Here is a 15,715-nt window from a genome sequence, read left to right as displayed (position 1 = left end):
ATGGCCCCAAGTGCGCTCTCCAGGACCTGGGGGTGCTTAGCATGGGGCTGGAACATGGTGGCTTCCTGGCTCTGCCCATCGCTCAGTCATCGAAGCCTAGGCCGCTGGGTTGAAAGAAAACCAAGGTAAGACACGCCTGGGAACACGGCCTGAGGCGCACACATTAGCCTGGTCAGCCCAAGGTTAAGCTACTTACTACAGGTGGACCTTCCAGCATTGGCAGGAGAAGCAACGGGAACAGCTTTCTCATTGGGCACATGGTTGGATCACAGACGAACCAAGAAAAGCCTTTGAACTTCACTTATCATGAAAATTATGGAAAAATCCCAGTGGGGTTTAAAGGTATGTTCATAACCGGAGGGAGCGCTTTGTTTTACCTTGGAGATTACCAAGTTCGGGCCAGTGTTCAGGCTTCGCTATCTCCGTGGTCAGGGGTCAGAGACACAGAGTTTTGTCAGCCCCCTGCTGGGATTTTAATCCTGCAGGACCCTCCCCGCTGGGGTAATTATCCCAGGAGAATAAATATTCATGACTGAATGCTTCTTTATAATAAAAAATGTCAAAAATCAGATCAGAGAGGATAAAATCCAAGTCATTATCGCTGGAATTTGCCAGAGGCCCCCTTCAGCAGAGAGAAAAACATGTGTTGTATGCCTAGAACACTCTATTTTTAGAAGTTTTAAACAATAACAAATGCTTAGCGATTTTACCTTGTTAAGTTTCCCCCAGAAGGTGTATAAAATGCAACACTTAACAAGAGGGTCCCCTGGGAAATGCCACCCAGACGGAAACTCGGCCTTTTGGCTTAAGTACAAGACACTTGGGGAGATGTGTGATAACGTTTCTGAAAAGTAAAGAAAATCTAAGATGCCCTCATGGTGTTTGGGGTCGGGAGGCCAAGGTTCCGGCCCCAAATCAAGCAGGATCTTGGTGTCCTCCATCAAGCCATTTCGCTTTTTGGTGGTGTCTGTTCCCCGTTGATGTCAGGGAAGGGCTGTCTCTTTTTATGCGGATGAAGCTCAAAGAACGTTGCAAATTCCAAAAGCTATGGGAATGTCCTGCCATGCCCCAGTGCTAATATAGGGAAGAATTTGGCAAATGGAATCCCGAGAGGATGACACCATTAGCTTGGGTGTCTGCAAAGTTTTCTTAGTTCTAATGTCTGCCCCAGCGAGGAGATGTTTCCTGTTTCTCACCACATGGTCCACAGTCGGCTTCTGTCCCCTCATGTCAGTCACTCTCTTCCGAAGCCCCAGTGTGAGACCCGGTCCCCCAGCTGCTTCCTGGAAGCGGGGGAGGTGGGACTGGACCCAAACGGACCCGCATGCCCTTCAGGGTCCCAGGAGTGAATTCTGTGACAGGTCTGCAAAGCACGCCCCCCATAATGAACTGAGTCTCTCCTCAAAAGAAAAAAAAAACTTTTATTTTTTTCTATTGCATAAATAATGGTAAATTAGACTCTTTTTTTATACAGATTATATATTTACAGACAAGTTTGGTTACAGAAAACATCTGGTAAATATGGCAGTCAGTTTCCCTTTATACACTAAGAGAACGTATTAATAATATATACTTCATGGGGTTAGTAAGTTGCATGCCAAGTTAATTTATATTAATATTTACATTTTATATAAAGATTCTCTTTTGACTAGTCTGCTGACTCTCTCATCACTTAATAGCAGAAATCATCACCTAATACTGAAGAAAAAAGAAAAAAGGAACATGAATGAGGTAAACGGGAAGACTGTGACCCAGGGTTTCAGTCTTAGTGGCCCGTTCTGGACCGAGAGCCGCCAGGCTCCGGGCGTACCGGTCCTCGCAGCCTCAGCTGTGCTCCGGCCGCCACCCAGCCGCTAACTATACTGTGCTTTGAGAAACAAGTCACGCCTCAAGTCTCATGACGCCGACCCCCCCACAACAGATGACAGTTTGCCGGCCCACTGCATGACCGGACTTTCTGGATCTGATTTCCATCCAAGAGCACTGTCTTTGGTTAGTCCTTGGAGAAAGAGCTTCTTCCTGGATTCAGAATTGGGGGGAAAAATCAAACCCCACTAAGAAACCTTTCAAGGATCCCCTGAAACCAGATTTCCGGGTCAGACAGCAAGAATATGCGTTGATCTTCCTTGGAGGGAGCTGGGAGGCTCTGGCTTGTGCAAATTTCTACCAGGAGCTGAGGACCCTTTCCTGACCAGGCTGGGTTTTTCCAGGGGAGAACAGTAGGGCTTGTAGAAAAACAAGCTTGTACAAAAGCCTTAGTCCACTCTAGGAAGGGGAAAAGGGACAGAGACTTAGGATGTTCTGTTGTCATAGGGCAGAAGGACTGGGGACTTTCACGGGTCCAGCAGCCACTTGTCCTGCCCTCCAGCCCTCCTCAGGGTTGGGGTGCACATAAGCCAGGCCTGTGCTCGGCACCCCTGAGCCTTCAAAAGATGCTCGCAGTGGCTGGTCTCCCCCCAGCGCCCATGTTATTCCCGACAGTCAGGAGACGGTGACTGTCCTCCTTCAGTGTCATGAGTAATTATAAACCATAACCACATGTACAGAAACAGGAAGAAAGGAAGGAAGGACGGAGGTTAGGAGGGTTAAAGGGAGGGAGGGAGAAGGGTCCGGAAGTTGTGCTCCTCATTCGGTAGCTTCCAGCAGGCTTTCTCCGATGGAGAGACACCTCTCTCCCTGGGGTCTGGCTCTGTTCCACCCCGTACTTATCCATGAACTCTGATGCGCGGGAGCTGCGGTAAAGGGATCCAACCCCCTTACTTTTCACGCTGGCTGAGAAGGGGCCACGAAGCCCATCTCTGATGTTCCCTGAGTCAGCAAGACCTCAGGGAGTAAACAAAACCTCTCACTCGCAAGACACCACACATTTGACATAAGCCCATTCGCACGGTTTCGTCCACAGACGATGAGACCGAAAAACACACTTTGTGACAAGCGCCTCTGGGGAGCCGCGCCGAGAGAGAACGTGCGGTCCCGGCGCCGCTCACGGGGGCAGAGGGACTCTCCCGTGTCTAGGCGGTGTCTGTTTGACTCGTTTCAGACGAGCAGAGTCACAGTGTGGGGGGCTTCTGGTTTCCCTTTGCTCTAGAGATCAGAAACCCGAGGCCGGGGACAGAAGGTCACTCAGTCATCAGGCTGGTTGGTGGGGCAGAAGCACGTGGCGTCCTCACGTGATGGGGCTCCCGTGCTTCTGGCTCTAAACTCCGCTCTCCGGGCCTAATTCAACAGGTCTGAGGCCAGACGGGAAACCCCGGGAGAGGCGTTCTGAGCTCGGCAGGTGTCCGCGTCCCCCCGGGAAAGGTGAGTTACCGACCGGCTTCCTCCTGACGCTTGCCCCGCGTGTCACGAGCATCGGGTTGGTGGGCAGCAGCCCCGTGGCACTCGGTCCCTTGTATGACACCAAAGTAGGCCAGACACACCGGGAACACGTCCAGAGACCAGCCTCTGCAGCCCTGCACAGTTTTTCTTTTCACGGGTCCAGGGAGGGAGCAACAGCACACTTGAATTTTTCATTCCCTGGAATATTCCTTCCTAATTAGCCCGTTCTTCCACCCCACTGGGAAATTCCAGCCTCCGCATCCCTTCCTCTGGGAAGAAGTAGCTTCTAGCATCGCGAGAGGCCCTGTTCCGCCAGCAGCCCCCAAGCTCAAGGAAGAAGGGTGGGTGAGGGCTAGACTGAGCGTGGGCGTCCAGCCGACAAGCTTCCCAACGTTAGGGGCCAGGGCCCGGGGCCGGGGCGTGTCTTCCAGTTTCAGAGGGAAACTCTGCCTTCGTGGGACTGGCGACACCTGTCCTTTGTGGCTGTTATTTCAAGCCCAAGGGATTGAATTAATTTTGCCACGAAGACATTCTGAGCTCTGTGATCCTGTCCCTTGAGACCGTGTCGGGGGTCCCGAGCCAATACAAAGCAGAAAGCACAGCCGTGTGCCCTGGCCACGCGGACTCGCAGTGAGCGCGGGATACAGAGAGAGACGTTTGGCTGGTTTGTGCATTTCACCTTATTCCTCCCCAAACCCGGTACTTCTGGCAGGGCCACACACCTGAGGACAGTCCCCTGAGTGACTCAGTCCCAGGAAGCATGAGGGGAAGCTGAACACTTCTGCCGTGCCGGTTCTCGCGGAGGCCGGGTCACGAGGGGCCGCGGGAATCCTCCTCTCCGTCGCCGTCGTTTACACGGTTCAAGGTGGAACCCTCCCTGCTGGGTAATGTCACTTTTCTGTTTTGGATGGATCCCCCGCCCCCGGAGGACAGGTGGGGAATGAGGGGGTGAAGATGGCTATGGCAAAGCCATTAGGTTGTGGACCCTTAGCCCTGCGAGGATCACCGAAGAGGCCGGCAGGGGACTTCTGATCTCAGGTCAAGGCAGACAGCCGCGCCCCAGACAGCCGTCCTGGGAACACGGCCGGTATGTGCCGAGTCTGGAAGTCTGGGCTCGGCCCGTCTGTATCTTCATGGCACTATAGGAAAAGGGGGTCTCTCCTTGCGGTGGGGTCCCAGATTTCCCTGCATCTCCATGGGACGGGGTGAATAGTTCTGTCACTATGGGCTTTCGGGGAGACGGTGCAGTAGACCGACCCAGGATGGTTTGGGACGTCCGGGGGTGGGGGGGAGCAGAGCTCCGCAGCGTCCGTGGGGGTGGAGGGCGATGGCACAGCAGGACGGGGTTTCATGACGTGCAGCCACACGTGGCCAGGCCGGCCAACCCGGGGACCTGTGCTTGGCGGTCACACCCTTACTGTCCCCTCACTGTCCCGGGGAGGCGCTCGGCTACGAGTTAAGAGCAAAACTCTTTCTGATTTATCACCTGAGTCTGGACTTGAGCCTAGAGAAGGCCTTTGGAAGAAAAGAGAGATCCCCCCACCGCCCCCCGCGTTCTTAGACGCGTCTCCGATTCTGTAGAGGGAGGCTGGGAGGGTCACCGCTGTTGGAACCAGCCTGCCGTCTTTCCCCAGGTCCTTCTGGCTAAACACAGGAGGGACCACTGGTGTGAGATCAGAGACAGGACGGGTGTGGGGAAGGAACATGTCTCGTGCACATCTCGTTCTCGCAAACCAAACACCTAGAGGGTTCCGAGGCCTCTGGGCTCGCCTGAGACCACACGTAGAACTTCGCGTTTCTGGCTCGTGGGAGAGTCTGAACAGGCCAACAGACGCTTTGAAAGACTGAAGCTTGGAATATTCTTTGCCTTCCAAATGACATTTCTGCCTTTTTGCCCAGAAGAAGGGGTCCTTGCTCCCTGGGAAGGGGGTGGGGGCGGGGCGGGGCGGATACCACCCGGCTCTCAGGGAGCTCCCGTTCTCCCGAGCCATGGGAGGGTGGCTTCACAACGCCAGGAGAGGCAGAGGAACCCGCCGACTTTGAGAGCGTAGTTTACGCGCCGTGGGACGTGGACGCGCGGACTCAGGTTGCAACCGGGCAGAGCCCGTGTTCTTTAAGGAAACGTTCCCTGTTCCGCCTTGGCAAACTCGGGCTGCAGTGCAAGGGCTGCCATGGCGACATCGCCCCCCCCCCCTCCAGATTGGTCACATGGGACCCACGTACATTCTGGAAGCCACTTCTAATAGTTCCCATGCTGGGTCCTGTTTGGGGCTCTGTGTGCATCTGGGGGGACAGCAGACCGCTTCCTGTGGGTCAGGGCCTACGTGCGTGCCTTGTCCCCCTAGAAAAATGCCCGCCCGGTCACCACCTGCGTGGTCTGGGGGGCACCCGTTCTCACGACAAGAATGAGCCGCGCATTATCCGCGAGCATCAGAGTGCTGTGGCGAGGGCTCCGGAGCCTGCCGGATGTCGAGGTCGTAGGCCTTACAAGGAATCGCAACCCCTCTGACAGACTGTCCAGGCAAAGCAGCCACGGGTCACGCCACGGGGATAAGCTCTTAGCACCCGAAGTCTCAGGAATGCAACCGGGTCTGGACGGTCACCCCACACTTCCGCCACTGGGTGCCATGTGTCAGGCCCCCATGGCGGGAGGTCAACTCTAGCCCTTCCAAGATCTTTCTAGAGCTTCGTCGTTGTCCTGTCTCCGCACGAGGGCTGCGTGCCGCTCCCGTCCCCGAGGTGTAGGACGGGCTGCTTACTGGTCACTGGGGGGCGGGGAGGAAGGGTCCTCTCCAGGGAGAGGATGCTGAGGCCTTGAGCAGGTTGCCGCTGCCTCTCCAGAGCTCCTCCTCGTCCCTGCCCCTGCCTCGTGCCTCCAATCTCCTCTACGTCTCCCGACCTCCAGGGACCCCGTTCTCCGGTGAGCGGCAGAAGCGCGTGCGGAGCGCCAGCCCCTGGGCAAGCACTGCACTCCCCTCTCGCGGGGCAGGTTCCTTTAGGAGTCATGCCCGGGGGCCTTTATCCCATCTACTCTGGGTCCCCAGGAGGACATGGTCTAGGGGTCCACAGGCTCCTTCCCGTCCAAGTCCAGCGGGGGCGTCGGGGAGGTAAGCTGCTCTGGGCAAAACTACAGAAGTTGTCTTACGTGTCAGTGCTCTGTTCGGACCCGTCTTCGTTCGGGAGCCGACCCTGAGGGCCGCGGTCAGTCGGGCAGGGGAGAGAGAGAAGAGGCAGGTGTGTGGTGTGCACCGAGGCAGGGCAGGGTGGGCGAGAGGGACAGGCAGGCTGCGGCCTTCCTTCGCCTGGCTGTGCGGGACTCCAGGCATTTTCCCAGCGGGACCCTCGACCCCCCAGCTCTCGGGAGCTCGGCCCTGCTCCGTCCTGCACACTATGGCTCAAACCCTAGTTTGACTTGTGCTGGTCACTGAGTAACCGCCGTCTCCCGCGGCGGGGGGTTTCCACGGCCGCCCGCGGCTGCTGCCTGGGGCGCTTGCAGAGGTGGACCCGAGAGACCCTAACAGGACAAGCTGGAGAAGGCAGTGAGGAGAAAGCTGAGAGAGGGGCGCCGGGGCACGGAATCGGGGACACCCACCACACCGCGAAACCCAGGACCACTCTGGCACCTCCGCTCTGGGGGAAAGGGAGGGAGAGAGCTGGGCGAGCCGTCGTCTCGGGACGCAGCGGAGAAAGGAGCAGGACAGTCCCGTGACGGGCGTGGCGACCCGGGCGGGGCAAGTACACAGGGAAACCTCCCATGGGACGACCACGGCCCGGCCGGCTGCGCCGATGGACCCCGCGGGGGCGGCTGGCGGGCGTCCGGGGGAGGCGGGGCAGTGCGGGACCGAACACGCACCCCGCGTCCGCGTCCGCGTCCGCGTCGTCCCCAGAAGTTTGCCGCCACCGGCAGCGGTGAGCCACCTGGGGTGCGGGCGGAGCGGATTCACAGCGTTCCGTGTCCGCGGGAAAACGAGTCACTTGTGCAGCCTGCGCGCTGAGGGCCATGCGAGGCCGTCGCTCCGCGCTTCGTCCTGGCAGCGCGGGCTGGTCTCTCCGCGGAAGACCAACGGAGCGGAGCTGAAGACGAGAAGCGGGGAAGGGGCTCCCGCACCGGAGCTTACGGGGCCTCGCGGCCGGAGATGGGCTCAGGCTCCGAGGCCGACGGCGGGGGTGGGCCGCACCACTGCCTCCCCCGTCTCGGTCCCGGCCCGCACCACCCCCGGACTACCCGGTCCGCCCAGGAGCGGGGATGCGAGTCGGAGCACAAGCTTGGAGCGGGACTCAGCGGTCAGGAAAGAGGGTGGTGCCCACGAGGAAGACCGACGCCTGGACAGACGCCCGGGAGCAGCTTCCGTGTCCACCAAGGGCAGCAGGGCTGGCCCAGCGGGCAGGAGGGCGGGGGCTCTGCGGGCTCCGGAGTGCTGGTGCGCGACGGCTCCAGGAACAGAAAGCCGAGTGCGGGCGGGAACCCAGCATCCCCGCCTCTGCCCGCAGGGGTCCTGCAGGAGAGGCAGGGGCGCGGAGGCGAGGGTGCGGCCTGCGCACGGCCCGGCGCTGCACCCCCGTCGATGGCTTTCCCCGCGTGCCTTTGGGGGGCTCCGCGGGGTGGAGGCAGGCCGGGGCGGGCAGCCCCCCGTTCCAGAAGTCAGCCTCGTGGGGCGCAGGGTTCCCCCAGCCTGGAGTCTCCTGTTGGCCCGGGGGTGGGGCTCGAACAACGGGGCCCATGGGCGCCGCACCCTGGCTTCCGGGCGGCCGCTGGAAAACCCCGAGCGGAGAAGTCTGTCCGTCGGCAGAGTTCCTAAGGGGTGGTGCGCGCAGTCACTGGAACTCCTGGCTCCTTTATTGCATTGGGAAGGAAACCCTTAAAGCGTGTAAGACAGCCCTTTTGTGTCCCTGCCAAGGAGATGGAGCGGGTGAGTGACACCGGCTGTGCCGCGGCCTGGGGTCCGCTGGGAGCCGCGCGGGCCATGCACATGCAGGCCGGGCCGGGCGCCGCGGCTACTCCATGCCGCTGCGCAGGATCTGGTTGGCGGCGATCAGCATGACGCTGATGATGAAGGCCATGGCGAAGGCGCAGATGAGGCTCTTGCGGACGCACGTCTGCCTGTTCTGCTTCTGGGAGTGCACTGGGGGGCGGGGAGAGAAGAGAGAAAGCACAGGGTGAGACAGGCCGGCCTCCCCTCCACGAGCCCGCTTCCTGGGTGGAAGACCGCGCGCCCACGAGCCCGTCGGGGACCGATCCCCCAGATTGGACATCGCCTCTCCTGGCAAATGGGACGAAATGGCGACGCTCCTGTAACAGAAAACCCAGGAGAGCTGTGAGGTTCAGAGGGAGCTACAAACCCCCAGATAGGGTAGACGTACGGGGACTTTCTGAGTGAGGAAATAATGTAACAATTCGGGGTGTCCCAAAAGGCACCACCCGGCTTTACGTTGTTGGTTTCTGCCGGACACGGGTTCCTGTCCGAGAGCCCTGCTGCTGGCAGAGCGGGGGTCCGATGCGAGGGTCCGATGCCCCCTCCCCATCTGCACTGGGCGGGGAGCCACTTGGCTTCCTGGCATTGTCCTTGGGGACTGCTGGGGGACAGGACTCTTCAGCAGCTTGTGGTAGGACCTCAGACGCGCACACCGGGGGTTCTAGAGCGGGGTCCCTAGGCAAGCAGCATCCATGCCCGGGAAGCTTGTTAAAAATGCAGGTGCCGGGGCGCCTGGGTGGCTCTGTGGGTTAAGCCTCTGCCTTCGGCTCAGGTCATGGTCCCAGGGTCCTGAGATCGAGCCCCGTATTGGGCTCCCTGCGCAGCGGGGAGCCTGCTTCCCCCTCTCTCTGCCTGCCTCTCTGCCTACTTGGGATCTCTCTCTCTCTGTCAAATAAATAAAATCTTTAAAAAAAATGCAGGTGCTCAGGCCAGGCCCCATCCCAATGTACGGAATCAGAAAGTCCAGAGAGGGGGTCAGTCATCGGTGTTTAACTGGGTGACTCTGCTGAAATCCGAGAAGCAGAGACCACGTGGCCCGTGGACAGGACCAGTGAGGAGGAGGGAGGGAGGCACAACCCTCTCAGACATTCCAGAGACGGGGTGTCCCTGCCCCATGTCTGCTGCACCGGGGTGTCTGACCTTGGATCCTTGTGTTCTCTTAATCCTTTCTGTTGGGCTGGGTCTTGTGCCACCATTTTGATAAAGCCCTTGAGAGACCACCAGGAGGTCTGAACCCATGGCAAAGTCACAGGGACCAAACAGGGCAATGGAAATCACTAGAAAGAACATCTTTGATAAAGCGTGCTGAGGAAGCACAGGTCTCTTTTCTAGGCATGGCTTCCCGGCCGGAACTTCTCTTCCTCCTTGTTCTTCTGGTGGTCTGCACCTCCTGCCTTTCCCATCTGTCTGTCCGTCCGTGCTCTTTTTTTTTTTTTTTAAAGATTTTATTTATTTATCTGACAGAGAGAGATCACAAGCAGGCAGAGAGGCAGGCAGAGAGAGAGAGAGAGAGAGAGAGAGGAGGAAGCAGGCTCCCTGCTGAGCAGAGAGCCCGATGCGGGGCTCGATCCCAGGACCCTGAGATCATGACCCGAGCCGAAGGCAGCGGCTCAACCCACTGAGCCACCCAGGCGCCCCTACCGTCCGTGTTCTTTGCACACAACTCACCACTGAGCATGTGCAGAAACCTGTGCCCTGGAGGCAGGTGGGAAGCTGCGCACGCCAGAGCCACGCGCCCGACCAGCTGTGTCGGTGCCAGCTGGGGTCCGATGTGCGTGTGAGGTCTTGGGTCCCGCAGCAGAACTACTGAGTCAAAGCTCTGGGAGCGGAAGGCGGGAATTCATGAAGTCCTCGGTTCTCTGGGTGATTAGGGAATCGCTGGGCCCCAGCACCAGAATTTTCGATTCAGCAGGACTAAGTGGCGTCGAAGAACCTGATGGAGTTTGAGTTGCTGGGGGGCCTGACGGGTGTGCGTGTGTGTGTGTGCACACGCGTGTGTGCGTGCGTGAGGGACCTAGGGTGGGGAGTCTTGGGAAAGATGGTTCTTCAGAGTCAGATGTTAAGAAACCCAATACTGGGACAGGAGAACATTTTCCGATCACCTTCCGTGTTGGAAAAGGGGTCCTTCTACCTTCGCAGACCTCCAGCAGAGGGAAACTGGTTTTTCTGCAGGTCAGATTATGGCACGGAGGGGGTCCGGGGGGAGAAAGAAACGCAATTTCCCTTCATGCTCCTCACAGTCTCTCAGCAGGAAAGAAGACTGGCCAAAGAGCAAGGTCACGGTAGGGTCCACGTGCCTTTAAAGAACCAAAAAATGGTTCGATTTCAAGTACGTCTTCCCTTTGGCATTCAGTGGCTCCTCTGAAATCCCTGGAAATAACAGGGAACAAGTAGGAAGCCCATGACGTGTGCAAGGACCAACAGAGCTTGCCTGGAGGGACGGGGTCTCCGGGGCTTGTGAAGGGTCTCTCAGAATTCTGTCAGCCAGGAAGGTTTCTCCAGCCACGTTTCACCAGAGACCCGCGGCTCCCGGGGGCAGCCCTGGGCTCACACGCCCTTATTTCTGCCACCGTCTCTTCGTGCCGTCCTGTTAACTCTAACCCTCGATCCACGGGGCTGTTTGCTTTCCTTGGGTGATTACGGAGCATTTCCGGTTTGGTTCTCAACTTGCTGATCAGGTCTCGGTCTCAGAATCTTAAAAATTCTTACCTGGAGAAAGAAACTTTCCTGGGTGCAGAGCTGTGCCTCCCCCAGCCCCTCCAGGAACGGACGGAATGTAAACCAGTGCCCGCCCGCAGGCGGGAGAGACGACGTGGTGTTGGAGAAGGGCAAGGACCACAGCAGGAAATAAACCCAGGCTGCGGAGGTAGCGCATCCAGCACGTTCTGCGGACCGGCTCATTTCCCCTGGCAGCTCCTCGGCGTGAACATGCTTCTGAAGGCGGTCCTCTACCTTTCTGTCCCGAGGGCTGGCGAAGGCCAAGAAAAATTGTGTGATTATGAGAGGGAGAAATTTTTGGCTGAAGCCAGTCTTTGTGAAGGACGTCGGCAAACAAGGTCACCGGCAAAAGGATTATCCCCTGGGAGAGCGGCTGCACCTATGATCTGAAAACCCCTCAAAGCAGTGGGAGGGGAGAGAGAAGGAAGGAGAAAAGGCCTGGAGAACCTAATAGTTCTACTTGGGGCCATGCAAACCGGAATCCAGACCAAAGTCCTGCAAACGGAGTGGCGGAGTGGCGCGTCCTGCTCGGTCCCTAGCTCGGAAACACGTCACCGTTGAGCTCCTGATTCAGCCTCCGTGCCTCGATGAGAGTCCTGGGCTCTGCAGCCCTCGCAGTGCCGTCGGCCTGTGCCGAGCACAAAAGGAACGACCTCAGAGCCAGACCCGCGTCTGAGTCACGGGTTAGGTAGCGGCCACACGGGCGAGCAGGGTGTGTGAGCGTCACCTGACAGGGAGCTCCAGGCAGTGAGGTCCAAGTTCGTCTGGCAAGTGGTGGAGGTGGGGCTTGAGCCAGGTCGGATTCGAAGACCCAGGTTCAAAACCTCTGCACAAACTCAGTCACCTTGATCTTCTGCTCCGCGTTAGGAAGAGCCAAAGGGAAGGCACGTCACCTGCTGCGGCTGACGGGGGGGGGGGGTCCCGCCGCACGCTCGCGGGTTGGCTGACCGTCACTGGCGGCCGCTTGGCGAGCGGACGTGTGCGTCGCGCTGTGGTTTTGGGGTTTGTTTCTGTGTCCAGGGTTCGCTTCCGCGATGAGACTACTGGGCAGCTGAGGGTGAACTATGAGCCCGGCTTGGGGCCTCTCTTAACCACCACTTAGGAGCAGCCCCCGGCTAGTGACTGAACTTCCCTGAGCCTCGGTTTCTGTCTCTGTCCAAGGACCAAGTGGTAACAGCTCTGCTGGTGTCAAGAATTATCTCAAAGATGAAGGAGCCAATAAAAAAGCTGAAGGCTGCATCCAACTGAGAATTGCTGAAGAAACGCAAGACTTCCTCCTCTGCCCTCGGGGCGGCAGGAAAGGTCTGCTCATTTTTCTCCTGTTCCCGCAGCCTCCAGCCCAGGCGCGCACGTCCGCGCGGTGCTCCCAGACCTCTGCCGTGCTCCCTTCCCTCCTTAACTGGCTCCGGGCTGCCGCGAGACTCCCTCCCTGCAGCGGCGCTCCGGACGCACCACCCAAGCCCGCGGCCGTTCTGCAAGGGCTTCCTGCTGGGGGAGTGCGTCCCCCCAGCTCCGAGGCTCCCCAGGCCACCTCCGGCCCCTCTCCCACCTCTGCTCCTCGACCACTCTGCCTCCCTGCCCAGCAGCCTCCGTTTCAGGCCCCCCCGCACGGACTCCGCCTGCTGCCCGAGACTCCGGGCACCTGTTCTCGCCACTGGGGCGCCGCTGCCCCCCGCCTCACGTCTTCGGGGCTTAGCGCAGACTTCAGGGGGCGTCTCCTGAACATCTTGCTCTCCAAGAGCCTGATCCTTTTACATTTTTTGTAACGGCCTCTCAATAGTTATTCGTTTCTCACGGAGATGGCATTCCCGTACTAAGTACCAGGGGCATTCAGTCCGTCCACGGGGCTGTGACAGTATCGCCACTGCCTAAATCCGGAATGCGTTCACTGCCCGAAAAGGGGACCCCCACGCGCACCAGAAGTCACGCTTCACTCCTGCCCCCCCGCCCCTGGCAGTGCTGCTCAGCTGCTTCCGCTCTGGGCGTTGCAAATATATTACACCCTATGTAGCCTTTCGTGTCCCCTTCCACTTAGCCCGGCCCAGGCACAGCCGCGGCGAGCGTTCCTGCTTCACTCCTCTGTGCCACACTCTGTCCTGTCGCCGCGGATGGACGCTGGGGCTGTCTGTTTTGGCGATTGTGGATAATGCCGCTAACACACTCGGATCCGCGGCTTTGCGTGGACGTGTCTTCGGCTCTCTTGGGTACACAGACCTAGGAGTCAGATTTCCGGGTCAGACGGTAACTCTTTTTTTTTTTTTTTAAGATTTTATTTATTTGACAGAGATCCAAGTAGACAGAGAGGGAGGCAGTGGGGGGGGGGGAAGCAGGCTCCCTGCTGAGCAGAGAGCCCGACGCGGGGCTCGATCCCAGGACCCTGGGATCATGACCTGAGCCGAAGGCAGAGGCTTAACCCACTGAGCCACCCAAGTGCCCCAAGACGGTAACTCTTTTTGAGGAACTTGAAACTGAACGTGAAAATGGCACAAACGCTTCGTGCTGCTGGCGATCCTTTCTGTGTTGTCTGCCCGTCAGGCCCGGCGCTCCCTTTCTCGCCTCGTGGCTGCCAGGCAGGCGCCCCCAACGCACACGGGGCTGGCGTGTGAGCCGGGGGAGGCTGACACAGGAGGACAGAGAAGCGGGGTCCGTAGTTTTCTTGAAAGCTGGTTAGCAAGTCCCCAGTCCTGCAGAGGCCTGGCTGCTACGGCAGGACCCGGGTTTGTGAATCCAGCAAAAGACAATTCCTTTTGCTTTCTCCTGCTCCCAGAGACTCATGCTGTCCACTCGGCCAGTGACAGGCAGTGGTGACTCCTGGGTGTTCTCCTGGAGACCGGAGTCCGCATGCATTTTGCCACCGACCAGCTGGGTGACCCTGGATATACGGGGTTCATAATCCCTCTGGCTTCATCTCTTCGAAATGGGGCTGTGCGTCTGGAGGCACCGGCTTCCCAATGAGGCAAACCGGAATCCTAACAATTCTGGCGAATCGCCCGAACACAGACCTATGTAAGTGATAGTTCTGGCCGGGAGCTGGGGGCTCAGGAATGTTTAAAAACAAAACACTATAAAACCCATCTTAGGTGATTCTCGCCGTGAGCCAGACCTGCCAGGTCTGGGAGCTCTTCCCGCTCTGTGAGCATTCCAGGCCCAACATTTTCTGATTTTATGAAACTGAATATTTCCAGGGCCTAAGGGGGGACTAATTAAGAGCTTCTGAAAGAGACTTTTCTGTCCATCAGAGAAATCAGGGACGCTTGGGGACTCCAGGTGAGCCCTGAAGGCGAGCGGGACGCGGTGGCCTCTGAGGGAGTAGCAGGGAGGCTGTTGCATGATGCCCTGTAAGGGGAACAGGGGCCTCCTCTCCTTCTGGGCTGGGAGCTGGCTCCTTCCTTACCACGAAGCATCTCGGTTTCCAGCCAGCAGCCGTGTCTTGCTTTGAGGGTTCACCGTGGACCAGGGATTGCTTTGGCCTTTCTAACCGACCTTTCCTCTTCTTAGAACAAAACCCGTCTCTTGGTTCGGGGATCCGCACCTCTCCCCAGTGGAGCTCCCCACGCGGCATCTCACCGTTCCCGCTGCGCCAAGCCAGATTGGCCAGGGCGAGCGAGCTGAGCTCTAGGCACACGGGCCCGGCACGACTGGTAGGAGCTGTTCTCGGAATGGGGACGAGTCTCCCAGGAGACAATCCTGTCCCTTCGGGAAGAGCGAGCCTGCCAGGAACTAAGGTGACAGAGAGAAAGGACAGAGAGTTTGGGAGCGAGAATGTGCGAGGCTGGGGGTGGAGGGAGGAGGAGGTCCTCGAGCTCTTTGGATCCGGGTCAGCCAAAGTTCATTCCTCCGATGCCTTGTATGATCTGAGCCGGTGCGCCTTTTAATTTATTTATCTTTTTTAAGTTTAAGGGGCTCTGGGTTGATTTTCTGCTACTTAAAACCAAGAGTTTTGACCAGTACTTTTGGCAAGTCCAATGCTGGCAATGACGACTCTAGCAATGAACGAGTCAAGAACGTCCCAACCATGCAAATTTGGTCCCTGTCCCATCCTGCAAAGACGCGGCATTCTAGCAGTGGGTCCTGCGACGTCTCCGGGAAGAAGCCTGAAAAGGACGGAACCGGGGCTGGGGCAGCCCATTTTGGTTTGGTTCTTTGTTTTGAGTGCTTCCTACCGTGCGAAGCGTCGTACAAAATACTCTCCTGCGAGACCTCAGCCGTCCTAACAGCCTCACGAGGTCCTGCTGTGACTCCCATTTCTCGGATGAAGAACACGAGGCTCTGAAGAGTTACTAAACGTCTCGGCAAGGGGCCAAATACCTGGGGCAGCGCAGGGCAGTGGGGGGCAGCGCAGGGCAGTGGGGGGCAGCGCAGGGCAGCGGGCTTTCAAGCTGGGCTCGCTCAGGGCGCAGAGCCAGAGCTCTGCACCTCCCAGTGTCTGTCAGAACCGGCCTCCGGCTCTCCGTCCAGGGTCGCGGATTCTCATCCCCCTGCACTGACGGCTCCAGAGAGCTTTCCTCCACAATTGCCCGGAAGGATTCCCGGAGAGAAGAAAAATCCCTTCCCTTCTGAGGCCACAAATCTCTTTGCAGACCGTGTCCTCTCTCATTGCCAGCCACGGGCCTCGGCCACACCGTGACCTCCTACCTTTCCCCAAGGAGAACGGGGTTAATGTAAGGAAAGTCGTAGCCCTGGGGAAAATGCGAGCACATGGTAGA

General features: G+C 58.4%; 1 protein-coding gene across 1 annotated transcript in view; it reads right to left on the bottom strand.

Annotated features, from left to right (window-relative positions):
- Window positions 1-8,313: 8,313 nt before the first annotated feature.
- The window catches only part of LOC111146171 (calneuron 1), a 468,609-nt gene continuing 461,207 nt past the window's right edge, over window positions 8,314-15,715 (bottom strand). The window contains exon 6 of the mRNA XM_022501606.1: window positions 8,314-8,441. Within this exon, the coding sequence (XP_022357314.1) occupies window positions 8,314-8,441 (128 nt within the window). The remainder of the gene's footprint in view (window positions 8,442-15,715) is intronic.

This window comes from Enhydra lutris, unplaced genomic scaffold (genome assembly GCF_002288905.1).
Source record: "Enhydra lutris kenyoni isolate GAN:26980312 unplaced genomic scaffold, ASM228890v2 scaffoldscaffold13, whole genome shotgun sequence".
Lineage (NCBI taxonomy): Eukaryota > Metazoa > Chordata > Mammalia > Carnivora > Mustelidae > Enhydra > Enhydra lutris.
Note: the sequence above shows the minus strand (reverse complement) of the source record. Positions and strands in the feature narration are given on the sequence as shown.